This window comes from Trichomycterus rosablanca, chromosome 19, assembly GCF_030014385.1.
Source record: "Trichomycterus rosablanca isolate fTriRos1 chromosome 19, fTriRos1.hap1, whole genome shotgun sequence".
NCBI lineage: Eukaryota > Metazoa > Chordata > Actinopteri > Siluriformes > Trichomycteridae > Trichomycterus > Trichomycterus rosablanca.
Genome location: NC_086006.1, coordinates 13,103,735 through 13,118,913, shown reverse-complemented (window position 1 = coordinate 13,118,913; position 15,179 = coordinate 13,103,735). Strand labels below are relative to the sequence as shown.

At 38.6% G+C, this 15,179-nt stretch overlaps 1 protein-coding gene across 1 annotated transcript in view; it reads right to left on the bottom strand.

Annotated features, from left to right (window-relative positions):
* LOC134333974 (protein phosphatase 1 regulatory subunit 12B) overlaps nucleotides 1-15,179 on the bottom strand; it is a 56,504-nt gene that overhangs the window by 28,775 nt on the left and 12,550 nt on the right. The window contains exons 2-3 of the mRNA XM_063016147.1: nucleotides 11,740-11,839; nucleotides 11,097-11,201 (exon numbers count right to left, since the gene is read on the bottom strand). Coding sequence (XP_062872217.1) covers nucleotides 11,097-11,201; nucleotides 11,740-11,823 — 189 coding nt within the window. The 5' untranslated portion in view covers nucleotides 11,824-11,839. The remainder of the gene's footprint in view (nucleotides 1-11,096; nucleotides 11,202-11,739; nucleotides 11,840-15,179) is intronic.

Sequence of the window (15,179 nt, the reverse complement as noted above, 5' to 3'; positions counted from 1 at the left end):
ACTGTATAATAATGGTACTAGCTCCATCAAATTGCCTTGGGGTACTACTAAGAGATTTAGCATCAAAAGGGGAATTCGTCAAGGTTGCCCAATATCGCCTTACTTATTTCTTCCTGCCATGCAATTACTGTCTAATCATTACAAGAATAGGGATTACTATTGCTAACAGAGTAATTACAATTAGTCAATTAGCAGATGATACTACATTGTTCTTGAAAAACAAATTACAAGTCTGTAAAGCAATTAAAGTTGTCAACTCTTTCTCACAAGCATCAGGATTCAAATTAAATTTAAAAAAATGTAAATTATTTCCACTAAAAGAATGTTCTGATGATATTATTTCAGATATTCCTGTTAAATATAAGATAAAATATCTTGGAATTATTAAAGAAAAAGACCAGAACTCAAGAATGATAGATAACTTTACCCCTTTAATTGCAACAGTAGAAAAACGTTTCAATTTATGGTTGCAAAGAGACTTATCCCTAGTATCTAAAGTTGAAGGTATTTCAAGACTTGTTTACTCTGCCCTGGTTATTGATATATCTAAAGACCTTTGTAAAAAAAAAATTGATGATTTAATTTTTTATTTCATTTGGAAAAAAAGAACTCATTATATTAAAAAAGTGTTATGATAAATAACACAGCATCTGGAGGATTTAATGTATTAGACTTTTCTTCTTTAAACACCTGTTTTAAGATAAAATTGATTAAATCATATAAAACCGCAATTCAATATGGAATTTTATAACCATGCATGTGTTTGAGGCATTGGGAGGTTTGAATTTCCTCCTAAGATGTAACTATAAAATCCCTAAACTGCCTATAAAGCTTTCCAACTTTCATAAACAGCTCTTATTATGTTGGTCTATGTCTTATTCGCACAACTTCTCACCTCATAAATATTATATTTGGAATAACCAAGATATCACTTTTAAACACAAATCATTATACATTAAGAGATGGGTTGACAATAACATTCTTCTTGTCAGCTTTTAAATGAAAATGGACTTTTATTTACTTATGAACAATTTCTAACAGAATTCAAGGCTTCCTTTACTCCTAGAGAGTATGCTATTGTCTTTAATGCTATACCAGCTGGAGTTTTTACTCTGCTTTCAACATACCCAAAAGGGAAAAACTGTATTATTCTTACAATAACTCCAAATCAACTCTTTATAGGTAATGAATATGCGTTGCTTAATGATAAAACTACTAACCTATGTATTAGGAACATTGTTCAAAGGAATATAATATCTAAACCAGCTGCAGTATTCTTTTGGAATAACTTATATTATGGTATACTGTACATTGGAATCTATAACTATAACTTTAAATTGAAAACTGAATTTATTCTATTTGGAATAACTAAAAGTGACATATTGAATTCAGATGAGACTTATATTGTCAACCTTCTCTTAATATTATCCAGATATCACATTCATTGTTGTAAATTTATGAATAATAGACCAAATTTCAACACTTTTAAGGCATCCTTTATATCGTACATTAATACGTTAAAACTTTATTCCTTAAGGTCTTTTTAAAAAATCATTAAATGGTATTACCTATAAAATCTTGCTTTAGCTAATTTTATTTATAGTTTATTTCATTTCTATTTCTATAAGCTCGAGCAATTTTTAGTTAATAATTGTCCAATTTTCATTGTGTATGTAGTATCTTGGCTGTGATTGATGTATTCTTTTGTAATATATTTGTTGTTCAATAAAGTTCATTTAAGGTCAAAGTTAGTTGCCATGACTACGATGTCAACGGTTGCCTCTTAAAGGTGCATGTGTCCCATTAAATTAAAACTGCGTCTCTGTAACTACTCGATCCATCACAACAATCATACGTCTCTTAAGCTCTCGCGGACCACATAAAATGACATGGCGGGCAGGATTTTGCACACGGACCTTGTCATTTTATGTGGTCTGCGAGAGCTTAAAAGACATAAGAGTTTGACACCCCTGTGTTAATGCATTCCATGGTCCTGTGGAACTGCATATGTTTCATTGTATGAATATTATATATATACAGTGGGGCCAAAAAGTATTTAGTCAGCCACTGATTGTGCAGGTTCTCCTACTTAGAAAGATGAGAGAGGTCTGTAATTTTCATCATAGGTACACTTCAACTATGAGAGACAAAATGAGAAAAAAAAATCCAGGAAATCACATTGTAGGATTTTTAAAGAATTTATTTGTAAATTATGGTGGAAAATAAGTATTTGGTCACCCACAATCAAGCAAGATTTCTGGCTCTCACAGACCTGTAACTTCTTCTTTAAGAAGCTCTTCTGTCCTCCACTCATTACCTGTATTAATGGCACCTGTTTGACCTCGTTATCTGTATAAAAGACACCTGTCCAAAGCCTCAAACAGTCAGACTCCAAACTCAACCATGGCCAAGACCAAAGAGCTGTCAAAGGACACCAGGAAGAAAATTGTAGACCTGCACCAGGCTGGGAAGAGTGAATCTACAATAGGCAAGCAGGTTGGTGTGAATAAATCAACTGTGGGAGCAATTGTAAGAAAATGGAAGACATACAAGACCATTGATAATCTCCCTTGGGCTCAAGATCTCATCCCGTGGGGTCAAAATGATCATGAGAACGGTGAGCAAAAATCCCAGAACTACACGGAGGGACCTGATGAATGACCTGCAGAGAGCTGGGACCAAAGTAACAAAGGCTACCATCAGTAAACACACTACGCCGAGAGGGACTCAAATCCTGCAGTGCCAGGCGTGTCCCCCTGCTTAAGCCAGTACATGTCCAGGCCCGTCTGAAGTTTGCCAGAGAGCATATGGATGATCCAGAAGAGGATTGGGAGAATATCATGTGGTCAGATGAAACCAAAATGGAACTTTTTGGTAAAAACTCAACTCGTCGTGTTTGGAGGCTGAGTTGCATCCCAAGAACACCATACCTACTGTGAAGCATGGGGGTGGAAACATCATGCTTTGGGGCTGTTTTTCTGCAAAGGGGACAGGACGACTTATCCGTGTTAAGGGAAGAATGAACGGGGCCATGTATCGTGAGATTTTAAGCCAAAACCTCCTTCCATCAGTGAGAGCATTAAAGATGGAACGTGGCTGGGTCTTCCAGCATGACAATGATCCCAAACACACCGCTCGGGCAACAAAGGAGTGGCTCCGTAAAAAGCATTTCAAGGTCCTGAAGTGGCCTAGCCAGTCTCCAGACCTCAACCCCATAGAAAATTTGTGGAGGGAGTTGAAAGTCCGTGTTGCCCAGCGACAGCCCCAAAACATCACTGCTCTAGAGGAGATCTGCATGGAGGAATGGGCCAAAATATCAGCTACGGTGTGTGCAAACCTGGTGAAGACTTACAGGAAACGTTTGACCTCTGTCATTGCCAACAAAGGTTATGTTACAAAGTATTGAGTTGAACTTTTGTTATTGACCAAATACTTATTTTCCACCATAATTTACAAATAAATTCTTTAAAAATCCTACAATGTGATTTCCTGGATTTTTTTTTCTCATTTTCTCTCATAGTTAAAGTGTACCTATTATGAAAATTACAGACCTCTCTCATCTTTCTAAGTAGGAGAACTTGCACAATCAGTGGCTGACTAAATACTTTTTGGCCCCACTGTATATATATATATATATATATATATATATATATATATATATATACTGTATATATATATACAGTGTATCACAAAAGTGAGTACACCCCTCACATTTCTGCAGATATTTAAGTATATCTTTTCATGGGACAACACTGACAAAATGACACTTTGACACAATGAAAAGTAGTCTGTGTGCAGCTTATATAACAGTGTACATTTATTCTTCCCTCAAAATAACTCAATATACAGCCATTAATGTCTAAACCACCGGCAACAAAAGTGAGTACACCCCTTAGTGAAAGTTCCTGAAGTGTCAATATTTTGTGTGGCCACCATTATTTCCCAGAACTGCCTTAACTCTCCTGGGCATGGAGTTTACCAGAGCTTCACAGGTTGCCACTGGAATGCTTTTGCACTCCTCCATGACGACATCACAGAGCTGGCAGATATTCGAGACTTTGCGCTCCTCCACCTTCCGCTTGAGGATGCCCCAAAGATGTTCTATTGGGTTTAGGTCTGGAGACATGCTTGGCCAGTCCATCACCTTTACCCTTAGCCTCTTCAATAAAGCAGTGGTCGTCTTAGAGGTGTGTTTGGGGTCATTATCATGCTGGAACACTGCCCTGCGACCCAGTTTCCGGAGGGAGGGGATCATGCTCTGCTTCAGTATTTCACAGTACATATTGGAGTTCATGTGTCCCTCAATGAAATGTAACTCCCCAACACCTGCTGCACTCATGCAGCCCCAGACCATGGCATTCCCACCACCATGCTTGACTGTAGGCATGACACACTTATCTTTGTACTCCTCACCTGATTGCCGCCACACATGCTTGAGACCATCTGAACCAAACAAATTAATCTTGGTCTCATCAGACCATAGGACATGGTTCCAGTAATCCATGTCCTTTGTTGACATGTCTTCAGCAAACTGTTTGCGGGCTTGCTTGTGTAGAGACTTCAGAAGAGGCTTCCTTCTGGGGTGACAGCCATGCAGACCAATTTGATGTAGTGTGCGGCGTATGGTCTGAGCACTGACAGGCTGACCCCCCACCTTTTCAATCTCTGCAGCAATGCTGACAGCACTCCTGCGCCTATCTTTCAAAGACAGCAGTTGGATGTGACGCTGAGCACGTGCACTCAGCTTCTTTGGACGACCAGCGCGAGGTCTGTTCTGAGTGGACCCTGCTCTTTTAAAACGCTGGATGATCTTGGCCACTGTGCTGCAGCTCAGTTTCAGGGTGTTGGCAATCTTCTTGTAGCCTTGGCCATCTTCATGTAGCGCAACAATTCGTCTTTTAAGATCCTCAGAGAGTTCTTTGCCATGAGGTGCCATGTTGGAACTTTCAGTGACCAGTATGAGAGAGTGTGAGAGCTGTACTACTAAATTGAACACACCTGCTCCCTATGCACACCTGAGACCTAGTAACACTAACGAGTCACATGACATTTTGGAGGGAAAATGACAAGCAGTGCTCAATTTGGACATTTAGGGGTGTAGTCTCTTAGGGGTGTACTCACTTTTGTTGCCGGTGGTTTAGACATTAATTGCTGTATATTGAGTTATTTTGAGGGAAGAATAAATTTACACTGTTATATAAGCTGCACACAGACTACTTTTCATTGTGTCAAAGTGTCATTTTGTCAGTGTTGTCCCATGAAAAGGTATACTTAAATATCTGCAGAAATGTGAGGGGTGTACTCACTTTTGTGATACACTGTATATATATATACACACACATTAATAACAATATTACATTATATATTATATTAAATATTATATATTATATTCAATTCCTGTTGCAAATGTTGTTTACAATCACCACAGAAAAAAAATTAGCTTCTAACTAATTCTGATCTGTTATTGAAGTTAGAGTAAAAAGAGTTCATGCTGTTTTCCAAAGGTCTCCAAAGCTTTCAACACAAAACAGATTATATTGCAGGAAAAATATGTAAGATCAATTTGTACTTAATAGTTTAATTATTTAATACATTTGTGCCTTTTTGACTCTAAAGCTCTGTCAGATTCTGTCTATACACATGAAATTTACCCCTCCCCCATTTCTTTACGTCAGAAATTACTCTTTTCAAACGAATTATTCATTGGAATCGAATCAGGGATCTGCGCTCTTATCTTTGGTAAAGATTCATTCGTTTTGCTCACTTAATGCGTAAACAACTTTATATGGATGTGTATATGTTTCAGTCTTGGTTCAGGCTGTAAAAAACAGCTGTATAAACCAATCAGAGCTTCCGAATTCAGATTTTGGGAGGAATTTAAGTTGTTCCTCTAATCCAGAGCAATATTTGCTATTTTTTATTTATCCATTGTGTGTCATTTACCTGGCAATGAAAAACTCTCTCTTTATTGCATGTAGAGGTATAAGTGACAGCTTAGTTAACGAATGACCAGTTTCAGCTTTTTACCATGAAAGCATAAATAAATAATCATCCGACTAAGGCGGTTTTTGTTAGTTAGGTGGACAAACACAGTTGGATATGGATTTACACCAAACAGGCATAACATTATGACCACTGACAGGTAAAGTAAATAACACTGATTATTTGATTATTTGGCACCTGTTAGTGGGTGGGATATATTAGGCAGCAAGTAAACTTTGTATCCTCAAAGTTGATGTGTTAGAAGCAGGAAAAATGGGCAAGTGTAAGGATTTGAGAGAGTTTGACAAGGGCCAAATTGTGATGGCTAGACGACTGGGTCAGTGAAACCCATTTCATCGCAAATACAGCCCAATTCTTACAGAAGTCCGACCAGCACAAAGTAAAACACAGTGACGCAGAAGCATAACCAGATGAATCAGAGCAAAGACTCATGCACCCCAAGAACACACCAGTTCCACACTTACCTGTCCTTATATACTCTACAACAACTTACACCTTTGACTAATTAGTCACAAGAATATTATCCCAAATGTTTTGGGGGTCATCTACAACCCCAAATTAGAAAAAGGGACAGCATGGAAAATGCAAATAATGAAAAAACACAGTTTCTTATTTTGACTTTTACTTCATTGCAGACAGTATGAACCGGAGATTTCATTTATTAATAAACATCCAGTCCTGCATTTCAGGCCTGCAACACATTCCAAAAAAAAAGTTGGGACAGTAAAGCATTTACCACAGCTCTTTTCACCAAGTGATTTAGTGTGTCAGGTTTTATTTTGTCCCATTCTTCCTGCAAACACGTCTTAAGATGTGCAACAGTACGGGGTCGTCGTTGTCGCATTTTCTGTTTCAAAATTCTCCACACATTCTCTATTGGGGACAGGACAGGACAGGACTGCAGGCAGGCCAGTCCAGTACCCATACCCTCTTCTTACGCAGCCATGCCTTTGTAATGTGTGCAGCATGTAATTTTGCAATGTCTTGTTGAAAAATGCATGGATGTCCCTGGAAAAGATGATGTCTTGAAGGCAGCATATGTTGCTTTAAGATCTCAATGTACTTTTCTGTATTAATGCTGCCATCACAAGTGTAAATTACCTTTGCCAAGGGCACTGACACAGCCCCATACCATGACAGACCCTGGCTTTTGGACTTGTTGCTGATAACAGTCTGGATGGTCGTTTTCGTCTTTGATCTGGAGCACACGGTGCCCATTTTTTCCCCAAAAAGACCTGGAATGCTGATTCATTTGAACACAATACACGTTTCCACTGTGTGATGGTCCATCCTAAACGCCTCAGAGCCCAGAGAAGTCGACACAGTTTCTGGACATGGTTAACATAAGACTTCTTTTTTGCACAGTAAAGTTTTAAGTGACATTTGTTCATGTAACTTTGTATTGCAATGCTTGACAAAGGTTTGCCAAAGTACACTGTTTTTAAACATTTTACTAATTTTCTCATGCATTTGTAGACAAATTGGAGATCCTCTGGCCATCTTTGCTCATCGAAAACCCTTTCCTGGATGCTGCTTTTGTACCAAACCATGATTACAATCACCTGTTGACATCACCTGTTTGGTATCACATCATTATTTAGTTTTTTCACCTCATTACTAGCCTAAATTGCCCCCGTGTTGAATGTGTTGAAGGCCTGAAATGCAGAAATGGAGGAATATTAACAATGAAGTTGAGCAGACAAAACATGAAATATCTATATATATTCAGCATTTTTCGTACTTTCTCAGCTTTTTCTGATTTGGGGTTGTAGATGTTTTTGGAAAATTCAAGACAAGAATTTGCGTTCTTTTTGGTCAGCGGTGGTTTATACCTTGCAACACTCCCATGAATGCTATTTTTGCCCAGTGTCTTTCTCATTAAGAAACTGAGGCAAGTGGAGGCTGCAGTTCTTTAGGTGTTCATCTGCAGTCTTTTGTCTCCTCCTTGATGATAAGTTAATATGTTATTAATTAAATTTTGAAAGGCCCACCAATTCTGGGAAAGTTCACTTTATTGCAAGTTTTCTGCTTTTCTAGATTATGGGTCTCCGTAGCCACGTTTATAAAGCCATTTCAAATACAATTTCTATCAGATTGAACAAGGTGGGTAATCCTTTAAATAATCTGTTAGATAGAAAAATAATAGCCTTGTAAACACCGGTATCAGACTACATTACCAGTTAGAAAGCTTAGGTGCATTCTGTGCATTTTCCTGAGTTCACCATCATTTTAAAGCAATCTAAAAACAAACACATATGCTGCTGCTCCTCTTGATCTGACTGCACTCCTGTGATGCTCACTGTCATTGTAACACACTAAGCAGTCCTTTACACATGCACAATATATGGATCAGACTACTTGTAACAAGCTTGTAAACAGAGATTTTTAGTAGAGATTGTTGAGTAGAGTGTACCCCCCAGTCTTGATCTATGATCAGAATGAATTCAATTGAATTGGAGAAAATCTTTGCAGGGACAAATAGCCACTGTGTTTCACTGGAGTCCCAGAACCTTAGGAATGGCTTTGTATACCTTTTCAGATTGGAAGATTTTAATGACTTTGTTTCACATTTCTCTTTAGACCATGGTACCATGTGCTACTTTTGAGACTTTCTAGCCTGTTTCACATTGCCAGACAAGTTCTACTTAATTATCATTTAGATTCAACAGGTCTGCCAGTAATCATGTGGTGTGGCTATTGAAACTGAACCCAAGTAAATTTAGTAAATTGGTTGATTTAGTAGCTAGGATGGCAAAGCAATTCATTTTACATAGGGCCAGGTAGTACTGAACAGCATTTTTCAGGACATGAAGAAAAGCTTGGTTTACAAAAAAAACCCGGTGGCCTGCACAGAGCCCCACTGAACATCTTTGCAAAAAGGCATTCCAAAAAAGGTTGGCGCAGTACAGCATTTACCACTGTAATGTTGCCATTCTTTCTTACTTACTTGAAAGTCATTTTAGAACTCAAGATACCAAGCAAAGTGTTTCATGTGTTATTCTTCATATATGTCTTAAGGGTTGTCGTTGTTGCATTTATGCTTCAAAATTCTTTATTGGGTACAGGTCAGGACTGCAGGCAGGCCAGTCCAGTACCAGTTCCTCCCTTGCCATGCATTTTTGTGCAGCATATGGTTTTGTATTGTCTTGAAAAATGCATGGACATCCCTGGAAAAGATGTCCTCTTAAAGATCTAATATCTCAATGAACTTTTTTGCATTAATGCTGCCATCACAGAAATGTAATTTACCTTTGCCAGGGGCACTGACACAACTCTATACCATGACAGGTCCTGGCTTCTGGACTTGTTTCTGATAACCATCTGGATGGTCTAATTCGTCTTTGTTCCAGAGCACACAACATCAATTTATTTAAAAAACAAACTTGTTCGTCTGAATGTTACCACTGTGTGATGGTCCATTCCAGATGCCACCAAGCCCAGATAACTCAATTCTGCTTCGAGTCATGGTTAACATAGGGCTTCTTTCTTGCACAGTAAAGTTTTAAGTGGCTTTTGTGAATAATACTAGTTCTTGACAAAGGTTTGCCAATATAATCTTTTGCTCAAGTGTTTTTCTTAGCTATTGATAAATGATGGTTCATGATGCAAAGCTTAGGCTTACACCCATGCCCTTTACACACTAAAATTCCTCCAGATTTCTTGAATCGTTTATTGATTTTAAGCACGTTAGAGGAAGAAATATGCAAATCCCTTCAAATTTTTCTTTCAGAAACATTGTTTCTAATTAGCTCATTAGTAGCTCTAAAGTGCCTCTGTCCCAACTTTTTTTGGAATGTGTTGCAGGTCTGAAAGGTCTAAAACAGTGTGCTAAATCTGAGTTTCTTGCTCCTTATCCTTATCTGCACACGTACACACACACACACACACACACACCTACGCACACATTTGAAATGGATAGATTTCGACTAAATTCGATTTTGACAAATGCCAGAGATACTGTTTTGAGCACAGTATAATAGTATTTTGTTGTTGTTGCATTCCAACCAGGTGGCGTGTTGGCTTGGTAGGTAGCACTGTCGCCTCACAGCAACAAGGTCCTGGTTTCGATTCCCAGGTGGAGAGGTCTGGGTTCTTTTCTGTGTGGAGTTTGCATGTTCCTCCTGTGTCTGTGTGGGTTTCTGACGGGTGCTGCTCTGGGTTCCTCTCACAGTCCAAAGACATGCAGTTAGGTTAACTGGAGATACTAAAAAGTCCCCTAGGTACAAGTGTGTGTGTGAATGTATGTATGTATGTTTTCCCCATGATGGACTGGTGACCTGTCCAGGGTATTTCCTGCCATTCGTCCGGTCATTTAGACACACCACAACACTGAATAGGATGAAGTGGTGGTAAAACAGACAATGAATGCATCCCCATAACATTCTACCCTTACGCATAGCATCCACTTCTACCCTAATGCATCCCAAACCCCTACCATCATGCATCCCAACACCACTTACCCTCCTTCCTTCTTAGGCTTATCCAATTCAGATAAACATTCAAATTGCTTGAATATCTCCTTTCAGTGAATTTAGAAAATATTTTGACTCTTTGACTTTTTGTGTACTTTATTTTGTTGTAGATTTTAATTTGAAGGGAGAGAGGGATATAATCACCATTTTACTGCATTTAATACATCAATGTTCACTGAACAGTTTTAACAGTTTGAAATGTTATCAACAAATTTGCTACTCATGGAACGGTGAAGAACTATTACGCACGAACATTACAAACTGAAGCTTGTGTTAAATATGGTGTCAGACTGCATATTAAAATCTGCTTACTATCTTATAATAACTACACTAATGTTCTGAGGAGAAGCTTCAAGATATTGGCTGCATCTTTATTTTCTGATCAATATGTTTCTTTAGCCTTTGTAATAAACTGTTTGCTACTGACTTTTTTTGTTTACATAGCAATAAAACAGTATAAAACAGTTAATAAAGCATACATACTAGCTAATATAAAACTCTGTGGTGTTTAATTAGCTACCAATAACTAAAAAATAACCAAAACCTGAATTAAGTTTCCAAATATCTTAATCTTTATAGTTAGTAAAACTGTTCCTCTCTATTTGGCAAAGTGTAACTTACCTGTGTGACTTTATCTAGCTGTGAACGGATTTTGGCCAGCTCATGCTTGCTGTCTTCCAGGCAAGTTTTAAGCTTCTCATTTTCTGTCAGTGCCTTCTCATACAACTGGCAAAAAATAGCAAAGCATAAAGGTCAATTTGCTTATAAAATGTGCCCCAACACATAGTCATGTTGCTAAATTGCTATGCAGTTGCAATCAGCAATATTCAACACCATTGCATCCATTAATTTGCAAACTTAAATAATTCAGCAAATCAGCATAAATAATTTTAAATGAATAAAAATACATATTTTCTAAATATTTTATACATATTTAACATTTTATATATTTCATACATATTTTATGCAACAATGTTAAAGCAAATTTTAAATATTTTCAACTGTCCAGTGTTCACCAATCACACAAGAACAATTTAAATAGCTAACTAATATAACAAGTTATTTCTCCAAATTTAATACAAAAAGAAAGAAATTCTTTTGTGCATTTAACTTCTGTTAAAAACCAAAGTAGTCTGATAGCAAACCAAGCTGAGAATATATCCTGTAGTGTTTCAGAATATGTATCAAACTCAAGTATTTTCCTTAGTGCAGCTTAAATTATTAATGATTAAAATCACTGGTAACGTATGTTCCTAAAACTGACCTTCTTGTAGTCCCTGCTTTCAGAGTCATCTTCTGTCTTTTTCAAAGAGCCGGTATGTCTAAATCTTTTTGAATAGCCTTCCATTTCACTCACATCAGCCCTGTGACAATTAAGGGAAAACATTTGGTTATGTATACTCTGGAAACAATTTAGATGTTTTTAAGGGGCAGCACAGTGGATAGAACTGTTGCCTCACAGCAAGAAGGTCCTGGGTTCAATCCCCAGGTGGGGTGGTCCTTTCTGTGTGGAGTTTGCATGTTCTCCCCTTGTCTGTGTGAGTTTTCTCCAGGAGCTCCAGTTTCCTCCCACAGTCCAAAGACATGCAGGTGAGGTGAACTGGAGATACAAAATTTTCCATGACTGTGTTTGACATTAAAACTTGTGAACTGATGAATCTTGTGTTACGAGTATCTGTCATAATTGTAACCAAAGTGTGTAAAACGTGATGTTAAAAAATCCAAATAAATAAAAAAATAGATGTTTTTAATTTAAAATGTAATTTAATATATTGTAAATTTATTCTACTGTATATTATAAATCCAATTGGACAGTTGGTAAAAACAAAAATATTTCATCTTGTTTTACTTGAACTGATTTTTGTAATTATATACTCATTCCTCCCTTGATACCTGCAAAACATTACAACACAGTTGTTCTTCCCATGTCTGCATGGGTTTCCTCCGGGAGCTCCGGTTTCCTCCCACAGTCCAAAGATATGCAAGTGAGGTGAATTGGGGATAAAAAAATTTCCATGACGGTATGGATTTTTCATATACTGCCATACTGTAGCATAGTTAATACAGCTGTAGGCTTTAATAGGCAGTAAATCATATGATATTGTTTGCCGCTAAAAGTGCTATGGAGCGCTGTGCAGATTAGATACAGCTCACTTGTTAACCAGCTCTCTACATAGACAGCATTTTACGGCATCCTACGCGCGCTCCCTAAAAGAAGGCTGTTCAAATTCTTAGATGCCTTAAAATGCTGCCTAGTAAGGTACCTTAAATTTGAATGGTATTTTGACTGAATAACGAGGGAGCATCCAATGCTTTCTTAGCGGAAAAAGCGATCCCAGCAATCGGTGCGGCACAACTTTTCTCACAAAAAAGTTACAAATATGGCGGACAAATGCAGAATAGAATCCTTAGAATCTGAGGCAGCTGCATATTTTGGCAGTAGACCAAGCTCACTAGGTTTTGCTGACGTTATACCAACAACACCGAAGAGAGCTGGAAACATAGATATATAAAGTCGTCCACTGTTCTACAACAGACCTGTGATCAAGTTGTAAAATCAGTGGAGTCATACCTTAGTATAACGATATAACTGTGCATTTCATCAGTGGTGACTGGGAGACTGCAAATGTCGTTTTATGTGTGAAAGGGAGAGCTAAAGGTAATTGTATAATACTTAAATATTATATTAATAATAAACTTTGTATATATTGCACCTGTTTCACGCATACTGATTCCATCATATATTGTGTAATTTTGTGGGGCCAAGCAAACCTTATAGTACTCAAAACCTTCACTATATACATGGTGAAATGAAAATGTGTATATATATATACAGGGGTTGGACAAAATAACTGAAACACCTGGTTTTAGACCACAATAATTTATTAGTATGGTGTAGGGCCTCCTTTTGCGGACAATACAGCGTCAATTCGTCTTGGAAATGACATATACAAGTCCTGCACAGTGGTCAGAGGGATTTTAAGCCATTCTTCTTGCAGGATAGTGGCCAGGTCACTACGTGATGCTGGTGGAGGAAAACGTTTCCTGACTCGCTTCTCCAAAACACCCCAAAGTGGCTCAATAATATTTAGATCTGGTGACTGTGCAGGCCATGGGAGATGTTCAACTTCACTTTCATGTTCATCAAACCAATCTTTCACCAGTCTTGCTGTGTGTATTGGTGCATTGTCATCCTGATACACGGCACCGCCATTGGATGCACATGGTCCTCCAGAATGGTTCGGTAGTCCTTGGCAGTGACGCGCCCATCTAGCACAAGTATTGGGCCAAGGGAATGCCATGATATGGCAGCCCAAACCATCACTGATCCACCCCCATGCTTTACTCTGGGCATGCAACAGTCTGGGTGGTACGCTTCTTTGGGGCTTCTCCACACCGTAACTCTCCCGGATGTGGGGAAAACAGTAAAGGTGGACTCATCAGAGAACAATACATGTTTCACATTGTCCACAGCCCAAGATTTGCGCTCCTTGCACCATTGAAACCGACGTTTGGCATTGGCACGAGTGACCAAAGGTTTGGCTATAGCAGCCCGGCCGTGTATATTGACCCTGTGGAGCTCCCGACGGACAGTTCTGGTGGAAACAGGAGAGTTGAGGTGCACATTTAATTCTGCCGTGATTTGGGCAGCCGTGGTTTTATGTTTTTTGGATACAATCCGGGTTAGCACCCGAACATCCCTTTCAGACAGCTTCCTCTTGCGTCCACAGTTAATCCTGTTGGATGTGGTTTGTCCTCCTTGGTGGTATGCTGACATTACCCTGGATACCGTGGCTCTTGATACATCACAAAGACTTGCTGTCTTGGTCACAGATGCGCCAGCAAGACGTGCACCAACAATTTGTCCTCTTTTGAACTCTGGTATGTCACCCATAATGTTGTGTGCATTGCAATATTTTGAGCAAAACTGTGCTCTTACCCTGCTAACTGAACCTTCACACTCTGCTCTTACTGGTGCAATGTGCAGTTAATGAAGATTGGCCACCAGACTGGTCCAATTTAGCCATGAAACCTCCCACACTAAAATGACAGGTGTTTCAGTTATTTTGTCCAACCCCTGTATATATACAGTGTATCACAAAAGTGAGTACACCCCTCACATTTTTGCAAATATTTGATTATATCTTTTCATGGGACAACACTATAGACATGAAACTTGGATATAACTTAGAGTAGTCAGTGTACAACTTGTATAGCAGTGTAGATTTACTGTCTTCTGAAAATAACTCAACACACAGCCATTAATGTCTAAATGGCTGGCAACATAAGTGAGTACACCCCACAGTGAACATGTCCAAATTGTGCCCAAATGTGTCGTTGTCCCTCCCTGGTGTCATGTGTCAAGGTCCCAGGTGTAAATGGGGAGCAGGGCTGTTAAATTTGGTGTTTTGGGTACAATTCTCTCATACTGGCCACTGGATATTCAACATGGCACCTCATGGCAAAGAACTCTCTGAGGATGTGAGAAATAGAATTGTTGCTCTCCACAAAGATGGCCTGGGCTATAAGAAGATTGCTAACACCCTGAAACTGAGCTACAGCATGGTGGCCAAGGTCATACAGCGGTTTTCCAGGACAGGTTCCACTCGGAACAGACTTCGCCAGGGTCGATCAAAGAAGTTGAGTCCACGTGTTCGGCGTCATATCCAGAGGTTGGCTTTAAAAAATAGACACATGAGTGCT